The following is an 18,593-nucleotide window of genomic DNA, read 5'->3' as shown; positions in this document are numbered from 1 at the left end:
AAAGTTATGTGGGATTCTGAATTTGTTTGGGAAACTTGTAACGGAGTATTTGAGATAATAAAGTATTTCGAGTTTCATTTGATTGCTAGATTCCTGTATTTTTATTATGTTCTCGAAGTGTTGTGTTGGTAACTGCTGGCTTGGAGCTTGTTGAGATGTTAGTGGTAATAATACAATTGTCATAAAGAATTTGTGACTTGTGAAACAGTTTCAATATCCAGCTATAAAATACTATATATTTTGGCTTGTGAATTGTAAAGCCTTTTTCTGTGCCGTGCTTTTGCTTTGATATGTATGATTTGGTTGAAAGCTGCTGCTACAAATTTTCCTCCATTCTTTCAAAACTCCTATTTCCTATAACCAGAAATTAAAGACTAATGAAGGTTTGTTTGGGTTTATTTTTATTTGCTTATGTGTATTGAGTGAGATATAACAGATTCATGCACATTTCTAGTATAACCCAAGTTTGCCAAAAGCTATGCTTGTTTATGGGTTCTTAATAACTAGAATGTGCCTAAGTTTTTATTCTTTTGAAGGTAGAAAGTAAACTTAAGTTTGATTGAACCAAAGACACAAAAATAATATATGGGATTCAAAGATGTTCATGGTAGCCAAATTGGTAGTGTCTAATGAGTAGCAGACAGCCAACTTTTCTAGAGAAAGACTTTAAAGGATAGGTTGTAAGGGAAATCTCCGGAATTGCGCCAAGGGTAGGTTAAGTGGGTCATGGGAAAAAGTTGGCGCTGGACCTGTCTTGAAAGAAAATAGACCTGAGGATTGGTTATTTTAATTTAAGGAAAAGAGGACATCGACACCCTAAACTTTATTATTATTTTTTGTAAATAGACACACTCAAACTTTTAATTTGTCTTATTCAATTTTTTTAATTATATAGGTGTCGTTCTAATAGATCTTTCTCTTCTCTTGACAATTGATTTAGGTTAAATCTTAGTTGTTTATATAAATTTTTTAATATAAATCATTTTTTTCTTTTTTTAAAAAAAATCACTTTTTCAGTTCACCACTTCTAATTCAGAAATGATGAAAACAATATTTACAAATGAAAATATTAAATGAATAAGAGTTAATCTTATTCAACAGTCAGGATCATTTCACCTTGTAATTCACCATCATTCCTTTAGCTTCCCAAGTTACAGAAGGACTTATCAAAACAATTCCGGAAATTTGAGGATCAGTTTGAATGAAAGATGTCTATTTACAAAAGGGATCAAATCCAAGGAGTCTAAAAATCCTTTAATTTATTAGAATAGGGACAGCCATGCTTCCTTCAGGATCATTTATGATGGAAGTTTTGAATATTTAATGTCCTGCGTGTTTCACTGTCCATCATCAACTAAATCTTCTGTATTAGTAGTATGAAGCTTTTTCTTTAGGCTCATGATCCCTAGGGATTCCTGATTTTGGCCAAATGTTTCTCAAAATGTTTTATGTATTTTCAAAAGCAAGCTGCTATATGATGCAGTTCTTTCTTTTGAGGCAACGCTAATAACTAATAAGTCTAGAGTTGTTTCAATGTCATTTGTTAACTCTGCTATCCACTTTGTCAAGGTGGAGTTTGGGGTTTCAAGTTAAGTGATTAGGCTTTGATAAAAAGAAATTCTCAAGTTTCATGGGAGTTAAGTACATCTGTTATTGAAATTATTGACACAACCAAGCAGCCTCACATTCTAAAGAACATAGGTATCCATATTTTTTTTAAAATTGAAGATATCCTCAATCAAAAGTCAAAAACTAATTCCTATAAATAGATTTATTTAAAAGATTAATATCTTTTAATTGATATTTTTTCATACACATGAATTTGAAGATTGAATCATTCAATGTTTAAGATATAAGATTATCTATCAATCATATTATAATATTTTCTTGGGTGCATTCTTAATTTTTTACATTTGCTTTTATTATAATTGATCAGTGTTTCTATCGTCAACGAAATAGGGCAACTTCCAAACCTCAAAGGCGAATAAAGCTGGCCAATTAAGAGAAGCAAAGACAATATCACTGAGCTTCCAATGCGTGTATGGTATTAATTAAATATTCTATTTGGTCTTGGTTGAAACATAAAGGACATAAAGCAAAACCATATAATGAAGGAAAATTCTGATCTTAGGAGCAATATGTGTCATTATCAATAAAGACTATGCCTAGCTTCTCCCCAGCAGCATTAGCTGTTTGATTGCAACCTTCACCATCCTTAAAAGCCAGATAATCTTGCATTATGTTGTCGGTCCCGTAATTATTAACACAATTCACTGCTGATTAAATGGACTCAATGTTTGTGCATAAACGTGTATATATATACGGGCAAACAGCATATACTTAATTGTTTTGCAATAATTTTCGTTTTAAAAAGTCAGACTAATTATCAGATCAGGTCATGGACCTGAAAAAGAGGTTTGTATTCCCCAAACATATTGTGATGATCAACCATAAGAGTTGAAACAATAAATTATTAGATTAGTGGAAATGGAGGACATGAGAAGGCAGGGACATTTATTTATCATTATTAATAAGGGAAAGAGGGAAAGGGTAGCTACCTTACTTCTCTCTTTTTATTTTACATATTCTAAAATGCACAGTACTTTTCTTTCATCACATGTTCTAATGCATGCATAATTTATTATACATGCACACGCGGTTAATTTTCTTTTCAATGACTAAAATTAATTATTTTATCTTTGAAAGTAAGTGTTCAGTTCATTTTAGTGGAGTCAATTCAAGTATTCAATTTTTTAGATAAATTTAGCATTCTAGCTGAATTCAAACAACCTACCCATTGATGAACCAAAATGCTCAGAATACTTCAAGCTATAACATAATATCAGGTGATACAGTCCACACAAAGTTTTCTTCTTTCTTTTCTTTCTTTCTTTTCTTTCTTTCTTTTTGAGGTCATTTTGTTTCCATGCCTAAACCATAAGAAAACTGATGCTTCTGAGCATCAGCTAATAAACCTTTACTTTTAATGACCTGTTAGATATTGTGAGTGATCTCTTTTATAATAACGGTTCTTAAGAATTAAACCAAATCAAGGGGGAAATCAACCCTTCAAATAGAAGTTTTGAAGTCAGTAACTTTTGCTAGAAAAGAAAACATTTTCTTGAAATCCTGTTTAGTGTAATAGGTGAAAACGGTAGAATTTAATTAGAATAGACGGTGTTAAAAAATTACATTATTATTAAGTCATAGATTAACATATAATTCAAAATATTCAGCGGAAAAAAACATATAATTCAAAATTATTGAATTTTTTTAATAAATAATTTAAAAATTATATTAAAGTGATTTTTAAGCAGTTAACAGTATAAAAATGTTTATAATGAAAGTGTATTAAAATTAACTAAAAATAAAATGTACTTAGATAAATAATAATCTTTACCTTTAGAATTAAATTAAAATATATTATGAATTTTTACAATGTCATCTAATTATGAATTATCATATATACTAATTTTTTAAAATTTTATAATAATTACTTTAAGAATTATACTTAAAAGAATTTCTATAATTAATTAAGACTATAATAATTTTTACATTAACCATGCGTGAAATTAAACCTACTTCTATATATTCAAGTGTATTTATGTAACTTTTATGTAACTATAAATAGGTTAGAAAAGGCAGTATATAAAGGAGAATATGTTTCTGGTATAACATTTGGTAAAAAAAAAATGTTTATGGTATAGGTAAATAATTATTAAAGGCACTTGAGTAATTTCACAAAGCAAGTAAGCATTTTGTTTGGCACCTTCATTTGAGGTGAGTCCAAGTGCATGTGAGAATTGAAACAAGCTAGCAACACGATGGAAGGCATGAAAAGACCCACCTTTATTTTACTTTTTATTTAGCATCATAAAGGAGCCCACAGTTATGTTTTTGGAGCACCATATATACAACTCGTCCAATAGCAAGCTCTTTGTATGAACAACAACAACCTTATTGTTGGTGGAGAGTTCCAAAGGGATCGCATTGATCTAATTCTTGATCTTCCTGCATGCATTTGCTTGCATTTCTGCTTTTGAGCCATATTTTACCGGTTCACTGACTTGGATCATGCGATCCCTTAGGAATTCTCCATCGCCTTTAAAATTTTCTCCATCCACAACATGCATCATCTTCCTGAGGGAAACTTCTTGAGGTAATTAGTTAATCTTCTCCTCCTTTGCTATCAACTGAAAATTTATTTTGTTATCTTGAGAGGTAGCTTTTGATTTTTCGATTGCTAGCATTCTTGTCAAAATTATGCTGTTTAAAAAGGATAAATTTTGGTTATATGCATGGTAAATTGCGTGAAAAGTGATTTTGTTTGGAAAGCAACACACATAACTTGATTAATGCCTACAGATTTAAGACATACTTTCATCTTATGTTTATCATTTAATTTCTAACATTTATGTCTCTTCAATATTGAGTAAGTTCTTAAATTAGCCTTCAATATTATATAAGTGATATATATTTTAGTTATTTTTTTATTCATGAAAATAAAATAAAAAAACTCAGAAAATTTATAACAATTCATGCATTATTGTTCACCCAACTAAATTGATCCCCCTTTTTAGTTACTAAAACCTTCTGTCTTTGTTATGTAGAAAAATCATTTATTTTAGAATGTAGTTTGTATGTATTATCATGATGGTGGAAATTTGTTTGGAAGATTTTAAGAATCAAGATGTTTTATTTTGGAAGAGATAACTTTCTACACTCTATAGTGACTCTAGTTAACCAACAAATATTTTTATTTGTTGGATTTAGAACACTGGGTGTGAGTTCTTTTTATTTAAACTATAGCAGTGTTGTGTTTTAAACTTAATAAATTTAAAAGCAATTGAAAAGTAAAGTGAAAAAAAAGTAAATGATTGAAATTGTAAATTGAAAGCAATAGTAAATGGCACTAAATGTATATGAAAGCAAATATGTGCCCAAAAAAAATGTATATGCATGAAAGCAAATAAAGTGTGTAAAATGTAAATTACTGGGAAAGTAAATCAAAATTTAAAGAACTGATTCAAAAAGATGAAGTTTCTATTTTTTTTTTTAAAAAAAATAATGAGAAGAAGAAATGTGCAAATATAAAGACTTAAAAATGTATATTGAAAACAAGTAAATTGCGATGAAGCTAAAAGAAAACAATTAAAATCGAAAAGTAAAGGCGAAATGGCAAGAAAGTAAAAGAAATACATTAAAAATAGATGAAGAGATGCACATCATCATTCTTTGAATCAATAGTCACATTGCAACCAACATAATATAGGTGTTAATTAGATCAAGTGTAGTGCTTCAATTAAGGAAAAATTATTATACTGGTTCCCTATTTATATAGATTTTTACTGAATGGGGTCAAAAAAATAGGATCTATACTTGTGTATCTTATTCTAGAATTGAATATTAATAAGTTACTGATTCGAGTGGTAGAAATTAATTTCTTTAAGAAAAATTTTATATTTAAATTTTATAAATAAAAAAATTAATTAAAAGAAAAAACATTTATTAAAAATAATTAAATATATTCTTTTATAAAGATTAATTATCAGTAAGGTCGGTGAGTAAATGATATTTATAATATGGTTAAAAAAAAGTCCAAGATCGATCATTTAAGATTGTGCCATTTGTCTCAACCATCTTCTCCTCGATAATAATTGTCTAATGACATGTATTTCTCCCTTGCGTTTTGACTCGAAATTAGTTTTTCTAGCTTTCCAATACTTAGTAGAATTCTTCTTCAATTATGAATTAAAAACTCCGTCTTTATGCTCCAACCGATATTTCTCAAAAAAAGCCTTATTTATTAAGTTCTCTAAACTTAGAGTATTTCTAACAAATCTAAGCCTTGAAATTACTTCGAACCTGAACTCCATTGATGCTTATAGAAGCACCAATGCTTAACACAGCTAGTGGGCCCAACAAATAACTTAATGATAAATATTATTTATACAGTAGAAAAGTTATAAAAAAATAAAGAGATTATGAGATCAAAGCTAGAAAATAATATACAAGGAGATACAAAATTCATTGAATGGTTAAAAAAAAGAAATTAATGAAAGAAAAGAAATTTAATACTTTTTGTTAACTAATAATTAATATTTATTGATAAAAAAAATTGATGTATAATTTTTTTAGTTAGGTAGAATGTATAATGATGAGACTCACTTAAGATATGTAAAAAGTTAAACAACATATTCTTGAGTTAAAGAGATTGGGTGCTTAAGTTGAAAAAGATACTAAGATTTCCTCCAAAAAGAGAGATCTCTGTTAGAGATGGATAATGTAAATAATTTTATCATGTTAATTAATAAGAAATCATATTAGTTATGATTTTTAAAATAATTATTATAAAAATCAATAATTTAGCATATATAACAATTCATTATTAAACGATTATATAAAAATTATTTAGATTAATAGTGTGTTTAAATTAAATTCTTTTATTTTAATCCTTTTTATTTTATTTCTCACTATCATTTTGTATTAAAAATTATTAAAGTGAATAACTTTTAAGAAATTGAAGATTAATGTATATATGTTTTTAAAATCTGCTCATCTCATACAATTTCTTAGTGACAAGGAGAATTTTTAAGCAACTGCAATCTGTTGCACATAAATTATCATCGCCAATTATAATAAGAAATAAATATAATCACTACCATTACATGTATAGGTGTTAATTTGAACATATCATAAACCAAGTCCACTTGGAAAAAATTCTGATGATAATCTACACCGTCTAACCTTGTTAAAAAAAAATATGCTTTTACAGATTGAAATTATTTGATTCATTGGCATTTTTTTTATTCATAGACATAGAAAATAAATATAAAAAGATTTATAACAATTTATGGATGATAGTCAACTAATTGAATTAGATTTTCATTAACATTTTATTTTCTAAGTTTATGCATCACAAACGAAATAAAAAAGTACGTTGACTGTTTACTTATTTCATGGTCCCATATGACATGTTCCTAATTCCCGGGGGAAGACGAGGAAGAATTTTTACTTAAGAAATGGGATGGACAATAAAGAGCAATTCGTAATCTCCTCCCTCTCTGAATAGTGAATAATATCCCTTGGAACTTGGGGAAACAAAATATAATCGCATTATTCTCTTGTTTTAATATTCCCTTTATCATACATTTAGGAGCTGTTTGTTTCGGGAAATAATTTTTTTTCTCAAAAATAAAATTTCCTAAGATAATATCTTAGAAATAGTATTGCTGAAAATTTATAATTATCATTTCACTGTTGACTTTTTCACGAATTAAGAATTTATTTTAGAATATGTAGTTATAAAAAACATATTTCTAAAGAATGAAACTTTCTTCAATTCTCTTGCTAATAAGTCTCTTTGTATTTCTATTTTCAAGTGTTCAAACATATATTTAATCTAAACTAAGAATTTCTTTCTTCTCATTAGCATTGTTTTGAAAAGTGTGTAAAACTAATTCAATAGATACACACAAACATATTATAACGCATGAATAACGAGTAAAAGAACATCTTTAATAGTAGATCTTAAATTAAAATTTTAGATGATTTTTTGTTAAATCTCATAATATCAAGATCTTTTCCATTTTTTAAGCGATAGATATCTAAATATTTATAAAATTAATTTTTTTTCTTTGTTGTTTTTTATCTTTCACTCTTTGCCTTTTTTTTCTCCTCCCTCTCTCCTCACACGCAACTTCTTTCTTTCTTCTTCTTCCTCTTTCATCATGGATTCCTTCGCCTATGTCACGACATTCTTCTTTTTTTTCCTTCTACTTCCTTTGTCGTGGCCTCTCTCCCCTCCACCGCGACCCCTTCCCCTCATCCACGAACCACTCCCTTTTCCTCCACTGCAACCCCCCTTCTAGAACTCCGCCCTAACCCCATCTCTATCGGTATATCTATTTTTTGATTTGTATTTTGCTTTGTTCTTCTTCATCCAATTTTGTCTAATTTTTTTATTTGTTCTCCTCTCGCGTTTTGTTGTTAGGGTGAGAGAGTAAATTTTTATTTTTTTTAACAATGTGTAAATCTTCAGGATTCCCCTGTAAGAACTTATCATTTATGTTCAAGATCTCTGTCTAACTCTTTTATTGAAAGATTTAGTGAAGATCTGACCTTGAACTAAAAATCCTAACTCAAAATTTGACACTAAAGTTACTCTAAATCAAATAACTCGTACAATATTTTATGTTACTTTTTTTTAAATTTTGTATTATATGATTTATGTTTTATACACATACATAAAATATAATATATATATATATATATATATATATATATATATATATATATATATATATATAACTTCTCACCTTTTATTTTATTTTACTTTTCAAATGGGACAAATTACGATAATTAAATTGAATATATAGGATAATTCATTTTATCTTCATCATTAGTAATGTATAAATCTTGTTACTTAGTAAATTTTATGGAGTTTGATGACTCTGAATTAATTAAGGTTAAATAAGCAAATTTGATGGCACATACGACTGAGTGAGATAAGACTTGCATGAGATCTGTGTCACATCAACCTACAACACGAGTGCCCCAGCTGACAAAGGCAAACCCATCAATCAAACATGTCGGTTAATCAAATTTTTGTTCGCACGGCTCTGTTCATACTTCATTATGTAAGTGTCTCCACTCTGTAGTCTGTAATTGTACCTTTCAAACATAGGTGACCATGCACGTGTGGTGCCACCACTTAATTACATATTCTATAAATTGGACAACAAGTAAAAATATAAGAAGAAAAACAAGAGAGAAATGTAAAAATATAAGGTAAACTAGTAATGACATATTCCTCTTTCACACCCTTCATAGAATCTGAATCAAGGATTTTTGTTGACAAAAATGCTAATGGCATATTACTCATAAGAAAGGCAGATCAAAAGCTTAATTTATAACAAGCATATATCTTCTTCTCCTCAATACACCTGATTATCTCAATCATGGAGAGGTGGTTAAAATTTGCAATTGCATGCATAGTCTGCACAGATCTTGCATAGCCACAGCGCACACAGAAAGTCAGAAAGCAAAGCGAAGCAGTAACGTGAAAATCCACCTCATCTTTATCCCTGTCCTTTAATTTGTGCAATTTCAGATGTCATTTCTCTAATTTGTTTTCTTGTATCGTGCCAGGTCAAATCCAACTCTAGGAAAATTTAACTTTCGACGGTGCTTAATGCTTATTTTTGCCGGTAAGAGACCGAAAGGGTGAGGGACTGAGGGAGTAATTTTTTTTAATTATTAAATGGGATGAAATTTAAATTAGTACTCTGATAGGAATAAATCTTAAGATAATATATGATTTCTGAAATGAAAGTTTTAAATTATGTTACGATTTTTTTTTCATTAAATTCGTAAAAATATGATTTTAATTTTTTAACACAATTTTAAAATCAAAATAGATTTTTTTTTCTTTTTTTATTGAAGTTATAAATATTTCACAACTTTAATTTTTTTTTACGACTTTAAAGTTGTGGTATTTTTTAAAAAATCATAAATAATTTTTATTTTAATTATTTAATGAATTAATCTATGTTTTCTTTTTTTTAATATTTTTTTATTTTTTATTTAATATATTTTTTACTAATAGACATGTTTTTGAACTTTTTCTTTTAAATTCAAGATGTATGGTCTTGGGTGAATCTTAGCAATTACTTGTTATTTTACACATATCGATTGTTTTGAACTAATAGAAAACTTTTTGGTGGAATAGTAATAATATGTATAATATTATCACTTTCAATAGTAACATACAAGTCTACAACATAGAAAAGGAGGATGTCCATGATGTATAAGTCTAGAATGAATCAAATCTTAATTGAATTGAATTTTTTTCATTATTATAAGGTGTTGGTACCTCTTCCACACAGTATCTCCAATGAATACTTCGCTGGTGCGAAAAGTGTTAAGAATTATTATTTGTTTTATAAATTAAAAGTAATAATATAAAAGACTTAAATTTAAATAAAAATATTAGAATGTACTACATATTATATTACCTCTTCCTCCTTTTGTTTAATATTTTTATTTAAATTTAAGTCTTTTACATTATTTTTTTAATTTACAAAACAAATAATAATCCTCAACATTAGAAAAAAAATATAAAAAATATATTAAATAAAACTAAAAAAGAAAACATACATTAATTCATTAAATAGTTAAAATAAAAAAACTATATACGATTTAAAAAAATACCTTAGGACTTTAAAGTCATACAAAAAAAATTATAAAATAATTTACAACTTCAATGAAAAAAAAAATCTGTTACAACTTCAAAGTCGTGTTAAAAAAATAAAAAATTGAAGTCCTATAAAAAATTTTAGAACTTCAATAGAAAAAAGAATCATAATGCAGTTTACAATTTTTAATTCAGAAGCAGTAAGTTATCCTACATATTACCCCTTTCGGATATTAATTTAAATTTTATCCCCATTTGATAATTTTGAAAAAAAAATGTCCCTTTTGATCGTTTGCCCTATTTTTGCCATACATATTTTCGTTTTGTATATATATTTTTTACATTTAAAGGAAGAAGAAAAAACTTGTTCTAAAAGAGTGGTTTTTAAAACTATTTTCTCTTTTTTAGTTTCTAAAAACCAAAACATTCATAAGTTGTTTTGATGTTCAATTTTTCAGTTTTTCTATTAATCGTGTTTTTTCTTATTCTTTCACATTTTCTTTCCTCATTTCTATTTTCTACAATTAGTTTTCGAAAAGTATTTTATAAAAAAAATAGAAACTGTAAAAAAATTAACGATAATAACAAAGTAATTTACATGTGATTTTTAAAAATTTATCACTAAAATTTTATTGTTAATAGTGACGAACATTTTATTATTATTCTCACTAATACTTTGTTTTCTATATGTCTAAGAACACTTGCATGACATCAAGTATAACCAATTCATTGAACAAGACAAATTATATCATATATTTAACAATTTTTGTTATGCTCGTATAAAATTAATTAAGATAGAACTTTTAATTATATTTCTTAATGTGCCAACAAAAATTAGGAAATATGGTAGTTTTATCATGTAAATAGATCTAATTGCAAAACTTTAGCCTACGTGTAAGTTTTGTTATGAGATCTCCAATGTGTTTGTATAAGTAACTCAGTTTATGTGATTTGTATCTTAAGTAATTTAATTAAAGTTATGTTTTATAAAATTAACTAAAAAAATTAGTTGAAAGTTAAGAAGTTAGTTAGTAGTTGGGAGCTAAAAAATTAGTTAATAACTAAAAAAATTAGTTTATTAAATTATAAGTATCCGATAAAATTAATTTTTGAGGTAGTTGAAAAGTATAAAATAATATAAAAATAATAAAATTATGATTTATTTAGAAATGATAACTAAAAAATTAGATAAATATATTGAGGATAAAAAAAATAAATAAAAGTTATCGTTTAAAAAGATACTAATTCAAGTGATGTCTCAAAAGACTATTAAGAAACAACTAAAAAAATTATTTACTGAACAATTAAATAAATTTTTTACCTTATAACAAAAACTAAAAATTAATTAAAATATTTTGTCAAACATAACCTACTTATCTTTGGGATGCGTATTTCTATTAATAAGTTGCTTAATTTAAAAATATTTTATTTCTTTCTCTTATATTTAATACAAAATTAAATAACTCATGAGCAATAATTATTTATATAATCAATTTTTTTTTTCCAATTTTAAACAACTCGAAATCACATATAATATATTAAAATAATATTATTTTTTTATTAAACAACTCCCATTATAGATATTGTTAGTAGCCTCTATTCTTTTTATTGTAAGCGTGCATGTTTTATACTTTTATGCAATTATTGAGAAAATTCGGAACATGTGGGAGTGAAAGCATAATGTCTGGAAGGATATAATTCTCCTTTATTTGGGTTGATGAACATTGATTGTGTTGTAAGAAAGGATGAGCCACCTTTGATTCTTAATTTAGCATTCTTGGTGATGTTGATTGCTATGAGAACAGTGGGAGCGATCGTCTTTGCGCAATGTTCATAAAACCAACATCTATCTTAGCTAGCATTTAGGGGTTTAGCTAGTTTATCAACATAAAAATTCTTGAGAACTACTGAGCAATTTGAGATTTCAGATACTAAAGAATTTGGCAGCAGCCTGATGGAAGTTTTGTATTCGCACATTATGCAACTGAGGTACATAAAAACATAATTGAAAGAATTTTATTTTACATAATTATTTAAATATTTCAATCTTAATAAATATTAAATTTAAAAAATATTTATTATTAATTATATGAATAAAATTAGAGATATGATCTATTGCTAGAAAAAATTTAAGTAAATATTATCTCAAAAACATATTTTTTTCACTCATATATACACAAATGATCGATCTTAATGAAAGTTGGGGTTAAGATATATAAAGTTTGTCATTTGGTTGCAAAATACTCTTTCATCTGAATACAAATTCTTGGAGATCTCTTACAAGTCCCACAAGGACATCACAAGCATATTGTATGCTCCGGTTAGTCCAAGACTTGAAGTTGCGTTTACAATTTGGGATATTAAACAAATATCGAAGTGATTAGAATAGAATTAAGTAATATGACATATGTTTGTAATCTTATAGGAAAAAAAGTGAATAGACAGGCTCCCACCATCAAGGTTTGGTGGGTGAAAGGGGCCAAGATTATCTCCCTAATGGTGGGATAGATGTGTCGTGGTCAACTCATAACTAATTCCGCTGCCGTAGACTATGCCACGTACGGCGTACAATTTCTTCCGCAAACACCGGTAGGAAAATCATTTTTTTTTTTTAATTTGAAATTCTCTTTTTTGTCTTTCAAAAGTTTATAGATTACTTTATAAAATTGTATATAACTTGTTTGGGTTAAAAAAGAAGTTTATAAATTCTAAATTACAATATCAATAAAAATTGGCTACGAACTTAGATAATTTGCTCCTTTGAATACAGCGATTAATTAACTTTCATCTATATAGTCGTTTACCTAGCTAAAGTTAAACTATTGCTATAAACACTATGGATGTTGGGAAAATTTATGAAACATATGGATTTTTGTATACTGGGGACCTTTTATACAGTTATAGCCAGCGATGGTTGTTTCTGACCTATGCTGTATTGTTTTGTACAAGGGTTGGGGTGCCCTGGTATCCTTCATTAATATTATTTTAGCCGTTCAAAAAAAATATTATGGATCAATATATAAAATAATTATGTTCATGTAGAAATTAATAAGTATTACTATATTAAATGTTAATATAATACATTATATTATTAGTATAATTTAGTTTATAATATTTATATTAAAATTTTAATTTCTGTTAAAGAAAGTTAAATTAACAAAAATAATTGAAATATTCAACATTTTCATATAGGTTAGGCCGAATCTGTTTATGCTATATTTTGTAGATAAGAGAAAAATAGGATGAATGGAAAAAATAAAAAGGATGAATGAAACTATGTGAAAAATAAAGTGAAAGTAGCTAGAGATGTTTTATTGGGAAAAAAATAGATAAGGAGCAATATAAAAAAAAAGTAGTTGAAAAATAATACAATAAAGTCTATTATTTTTAAAATTATTTTCCCTCTAGTTACCTCCTACCAAACAACACCCAACATAATTTTATCTTCCTTCACTCCTCCAATTTCTATTCTAACAAACAAGATAGATTGAATTTTTATTAGACTAGTCTAGGATTATGTTATGTAAACAATATGTGATGTGAACTACAATAAAATTAGTTTAATTTTTATGCATTATTAATTAAAAAAATCATTCTCAACAAATTATAATTTATCTTTAGAATGAATGGTAATGTAATTGTTGTTAAAGTTAATAAATTTTTCATCCATAATATTTTTTTGTTATTGTAACTTTGGTGTATGATATCACCAATTTTACTGATCATTAAACTCTGCTAGAGGATTTGACTAACTAAATTTAGTGAAGTCTCATTTCTTAAAAATATTTTTGTATTCATAAGACTTAAACTCAAGACATTTGTTCAAGAAGTTTGACTTCAACCAATGACAACAATATTTAAGGTATAATTAAAAATAGATATTTTAAGATAAATAATATTAAGACAAATATAACATCATATACAAAAACATAATCTAGTAAATAAAAAAGGTGTATTAATAATACATATTAAAAAATAATTTTTTTTTAAAAAAAAATAGGCATAAGACTAGGTTGGGATGACCTAAATAATAAATCAAACTCATCCTCATAATATATTGAGTATTAATTAATTTTAAACATAAATCATGTAAACAGTTACTTTACTTTAAGTAGATCCAAATTAGTCTAACTAGATAAATCATAAATATTCCCTAAATAAAAACAATATAGTGTATCAATTCTAATGATAAATAAGTGCTATTTTTGTTAAACCAAACTCATCATGCATAAAATATTAATCTCAAAATAAACATTATCAATACATATAAGATTATATTTATAATTTATCAATTATAATAAATAAAAAAAGATGAGCCAACGAGCAACCTTACCTACCACATACTAGTCCAACCTTGTAACAAAAATAAAAATACTAGTCTAACCTAACAAGTAAAATTTTGGATTGGACTGAGTTGGACCAAAGCAAGTCCAACCCAAGTCATACATCAAATTAATTAGGCCAATCTAACTTGACACATTTTGGCAGTCATCTTCTATATTTCTCCTCCCTCTCTCCAACCATTACCAAACAAAATTACCAGCCGAAAATAAATAGTATAGCAAAATTTTGTTTTATGTCTAAAATCTAAATAACTTCAAAATTGTAATTTTCAGTATGATGACATTGTTCATTGGAACTGGGAAGAAGCGACAACAAAGTTCTAAGTTAGCGGTGAAAGGTCATGTGACATATGGATGGTGAAAGAAGTAGACCGTGAAAGGTTCGCCACTAATGGCGGTATTAGTTGACTGCTATTCAAACTTAGAATCATCATTGGAATATGCATGTGTCTCGCACGAAATTAAGAACATGCGTTTTTTTGTTTTGTAAGACACAAAGTTTAATGGATTTTGAACTTTACATTATGAAAAATCCGTTCATATGAAACTTAAAACTTGTTAAATAAGACATGAAATCTAATTGTTATCATTTTTCTTAAAATTTATATTTGAACAATAATACTTTTTATTAAAAAAATAGCAACTAAAAACAAAAATATTGTCATTTTAAAAAAATTATATAAATTTGGATTAATTTTCACTTTCTTTTTATAGAGGACATTATATCTTTCTGAATATTTAATATATCTACTTATTAAGAACTCAAACTTAAAATTGCTATTAAACTAAAATAATTACATATCAATTAATTCACTTACTCGGTGTTGCACTATTAAAATTCGGTATTGTAATTAAATTCACATGAATTTCTTTTAACTAAAAAACAAAAATGAAATCCAAATAATGCAAAGCATATTTGAATCCCAAGAAACGTGCATTATGGGTCTGGTAAGTTTCATAACATTTAAACTAGTCTTCTTTTCCCCTGACTTGCAATTCACGTTGAGAAGTCCACGTACTCCTTTCTTTATGTCAAATCCCATAATTAATCATACTGATTGAACAAATTTCCATAATTCCCGTAGAAAATCCCACTATAAATGCACTAGCCATCAAGCCTCATAAGTCATTAACATTCCTCCAAGCACCATCAAGATTCAAGCACATAGTTATCATCAATTCCCCAGCTAGTTTTGGCCACGCCTGCATCTTCTTCTGCTTTAAGCTATGGCCTCTAACTTCAGCTTGAGAACTTTGATGATATTTGCCCTTGCATTTTCTCTCGCCCTGCAAGGCACTCTTGGTAAGTATACAAAACCTGTCAATTTCATAAAAATTCTTCCCCCAAAAAATTATCACATGGTCTCACACTATCATACTCCATAATTTTTACGTGACACATCATTAAGTTATATTAACTCTTTATATAAATTAAACGTGTGACGTGAAAATTGATTGAAAGTATAGTCCTAGGATCATCTTGGACCATAAAATAATTTCTCCAACCCATTCCCTTTCTTTACGAATGCCTTAATTGTCATGTGTCTTGGCATGTCAAGTGATCTTTCTAGTGCTTAGAAATTACATTAAGATGCAACCTGTAAAAACGGCAATGTAGTCTTCTTGTGTTTGGAATTAATATTGTAATGGAAAAATGCAGGAGGGATAGAATGTGAGAGTCTGAGCCATGACACATGCTCATTCGCCGTGACATCTGCTGGCAAACGATGTGTGCTTGAGAAGCAGGTGAAGAGGACTGGTGAGGAAGCATACACATGCAGGACATCAGAGATTGAAGCTGATAAACTGAAGGACCACATTGAAACTGAACAATGCATCAAGGCTTGTGGTTTGGACAGAAAGTCCCTTGGAATCTCATCAGACTCTCTTCTTCAATCTAGCTTCACGCAAAAGCTCTGCTCCCCCATCTGCTACCAGTGTTGCCCAAACGTTGTTGACTTATACTTCAATCTGGCAGCTGGTGAAGGTACACGCATATTGATACACTCCCCCATCTTAAATATAAGAAAAAATCACACTATTTTCTTAATCTCAAATATAAGAAAAGTTTAATTATGTTATTATTTTTAAAATATCCTTCCTTTAATAAAATTGTTAGTTTTAAAAACTCTTTTTTATTCTTAGTATCAAATTTTAATGAAAGATAAAATGAAAAAAAAATTTAAATTAAGATTGATTTAATTAAGTGTGATTAACCAATTTTTTTAATTAATATGAATTGATTCTTTATATATATATATATATATATATATATATATATATATATATATATTTGAGAGCACAGGAAAGTATATGTTATTCTAATTCATGATCATCGGTTATTCTAATTCTTTGACTTTATAAAATGTTTCACATCAGTTCTCATAATTAATGACAAACATGAATAAATGACGTTTTATGATGTAAAATAAGAATTGGAGTGCACAATATACATAATTTTAAGGACTAATTAAGTGGAAAGAAAACAATTTATGGATTTATAATATAAAATAATTTCATATTTTGATTCAGTTATCATATGATAAGTTTATTAATTTTATAATAATTATTTTAAAAATTGTACCAACAATAATTTTTTAGCGGTTGATAGCTTAAATTATTTTTTATGATGCTAAAATTAATGCATGAGCTTGAACAACTTGTTGTTCTTTGTGGGTAAGTAGGTGTGTTTCTTCCCAAGTTGTGTGAAGCACAAGGTCTAAATGCTCGTCGAGGAATGGCTGAACTGAAAAGCTCTGGTATCGTGGCACCGGGACCTGTGCACGGTGTGCAGTTCACAGCTACTCCTCCGATTAACCCTGTGGAGCTCACAATTGAACCTGCCGTTGCCCCATCACCAAACTAAAGTCAAGTCTAGTTTTTTTAGAACACGCAAAAGAAATTGAGAAAAGCGTGTATTAAACAACTTAGCATATACTAGTATACAGATGAGAGTGGCATATATACTATATTTTGTTTGTAATAATGAAGTTGCACCTAAATATGGTTTGTGGTACAATATGTGGCAGGAAGTGGTCTCCACGTTAATAAGGTGTAACTTCCACTATATTATAAATTATAGTTAAAAAATTATATTGATATAAATTATAGCCAATTATACATCTCTTTTACTGATCAAAGTTAGAACAATAGCCACTAACGATTTTCTCAGTGTAAATTAAATAAATAAATAACGTAAGCTTAACCGCAAGCAAAGAAAAAGAGGGAAAGGGTCATAAGAAAAGGGATGTGAACTTGTATGATACTTAGTTAACTACAAGGGTAGTTGGAAGTTGGGGGATCTTGCTTGTGCAATTTTCAAACTTATATATATTGTACGATCAATTAAACAATTCTTGGTTGCAATTTATATTTTTTTAAGGAGCGTAATAATAATTAGTGGCAGTTTTGCGATTTTTTTTTTATAGTTTTTATTAAAAATGTCAATGAAACATTCAAATCCGTAACTTTTTTTCCTATCTTCTTCCTTTGTTGTTTTTCAATTACTGGATCAATCTCGTCTCCTTGTGTTGCACAATTTCAGGAATGTCTTGAAAACACAATATATGCTTAGTTCCACGTCAATGCTAGATTATCGTTACCCCTAACTTTCACTTTTGGTTGACAAAGCACTTGCCTCCAACCATGTGTTACTTCATCTTCACCGCGAAAAACTAATTTCTCATCATAAAGCTGATCTTGTTTTTTGATGGAGTCATAAAACTAATCTAGACATAATTAATTATAAGAGAATATAGCATTATTTATACAAAGAATAGAAGTAGAGAAACGATCAGACACGAAACTCACAAAAGTTTTTTCTTTTCTTTTCTTAATGTAGAGAAAATTTTGTTTCTGTGCTTGTCAAGCTTTCGGGTTTCCACAAAAAAGTTAGGAGATGTTTGGTTTAGTTGTTTTTTGTTTTCATTTTCAATGAAAATAGAAAATGATGATGAAAATACGTTTGATTGACTTTTTAAAAAAACGAACCAAAAAAGGAAACAATAAAATCTCGTTTTAATATTTTCATTTGAAATCAGAACCTCATGTTGGAT

The 18,593-nt window shown here is 27.6% G+C and overlaps 1 protein-coding gene across 1 annotated transcript; it reads left to right on the top strand.

Moving 5' to 3' along the window:
* Positions 1-15,663: 15,663 nt before the first annotated feature.
* On the top strand, positions 15,664-17,660 carry LOC114402510. The gene is made up of 3 exons (XM_028365115.1): positions 15,664-15,841; positions 16,199-16,525; positions 17,223-17,660. The coding sequence occupies exons 1-3, from the start codon at positions 15,766-15,768 to the stop codon at positions 17,402-17,404; spliced, it is 585 nt and encodes a 194-aa protein (XP_028220916.1). The 5' UTR covers positions 15,664-15,765; the 3' UTR covers positions 17,405-17,660.
* Positions 17,661-18,593: the final 933 nt, after the last annotated feature.

The sequence above is a fragment of the Glycine soja genome, chromosome 20 (assembly GCF_004193775.1).
Source record: "Glycine soja cultivar W05 chromosome 20, ASM419377v2, whole genome shotgun sequence".
Lineage (NCBI taxonomy): Eukaryota > Viridiplantae > Streptophyta > Magnoliopsida > Fabales > Fabaceae > Glycine > Glycine soja.
This window is presented reverse-complemented; position numbering and strand designations above follow the sequence as displayed.

Bases quoted from the DNA above. Each gene is read 5' to 3' on its own strand.
- LOC114402510 (XM_028365115.1), top strand. From the start codon at position 15,766: ATGGCCTCTAACTTCAGCTTGAGAACTTTGATGATATTTGCCCTTGCA. The intron at 15,842-16,198 runs GTAAGTATACAA...GGAAAAATGCAG, and splicing joins CGCCCTGCAAGGCACTCTTG to GAGGGATAGAATGTGAGAGT. The intron at 16,526-17,222 runs GTACACGCATAT...GTGGGTAAGTAG, and splicing joins CAATCTGGCAGCTGGTGAAG to GTGTGTTTCTTCCCAAGTTG.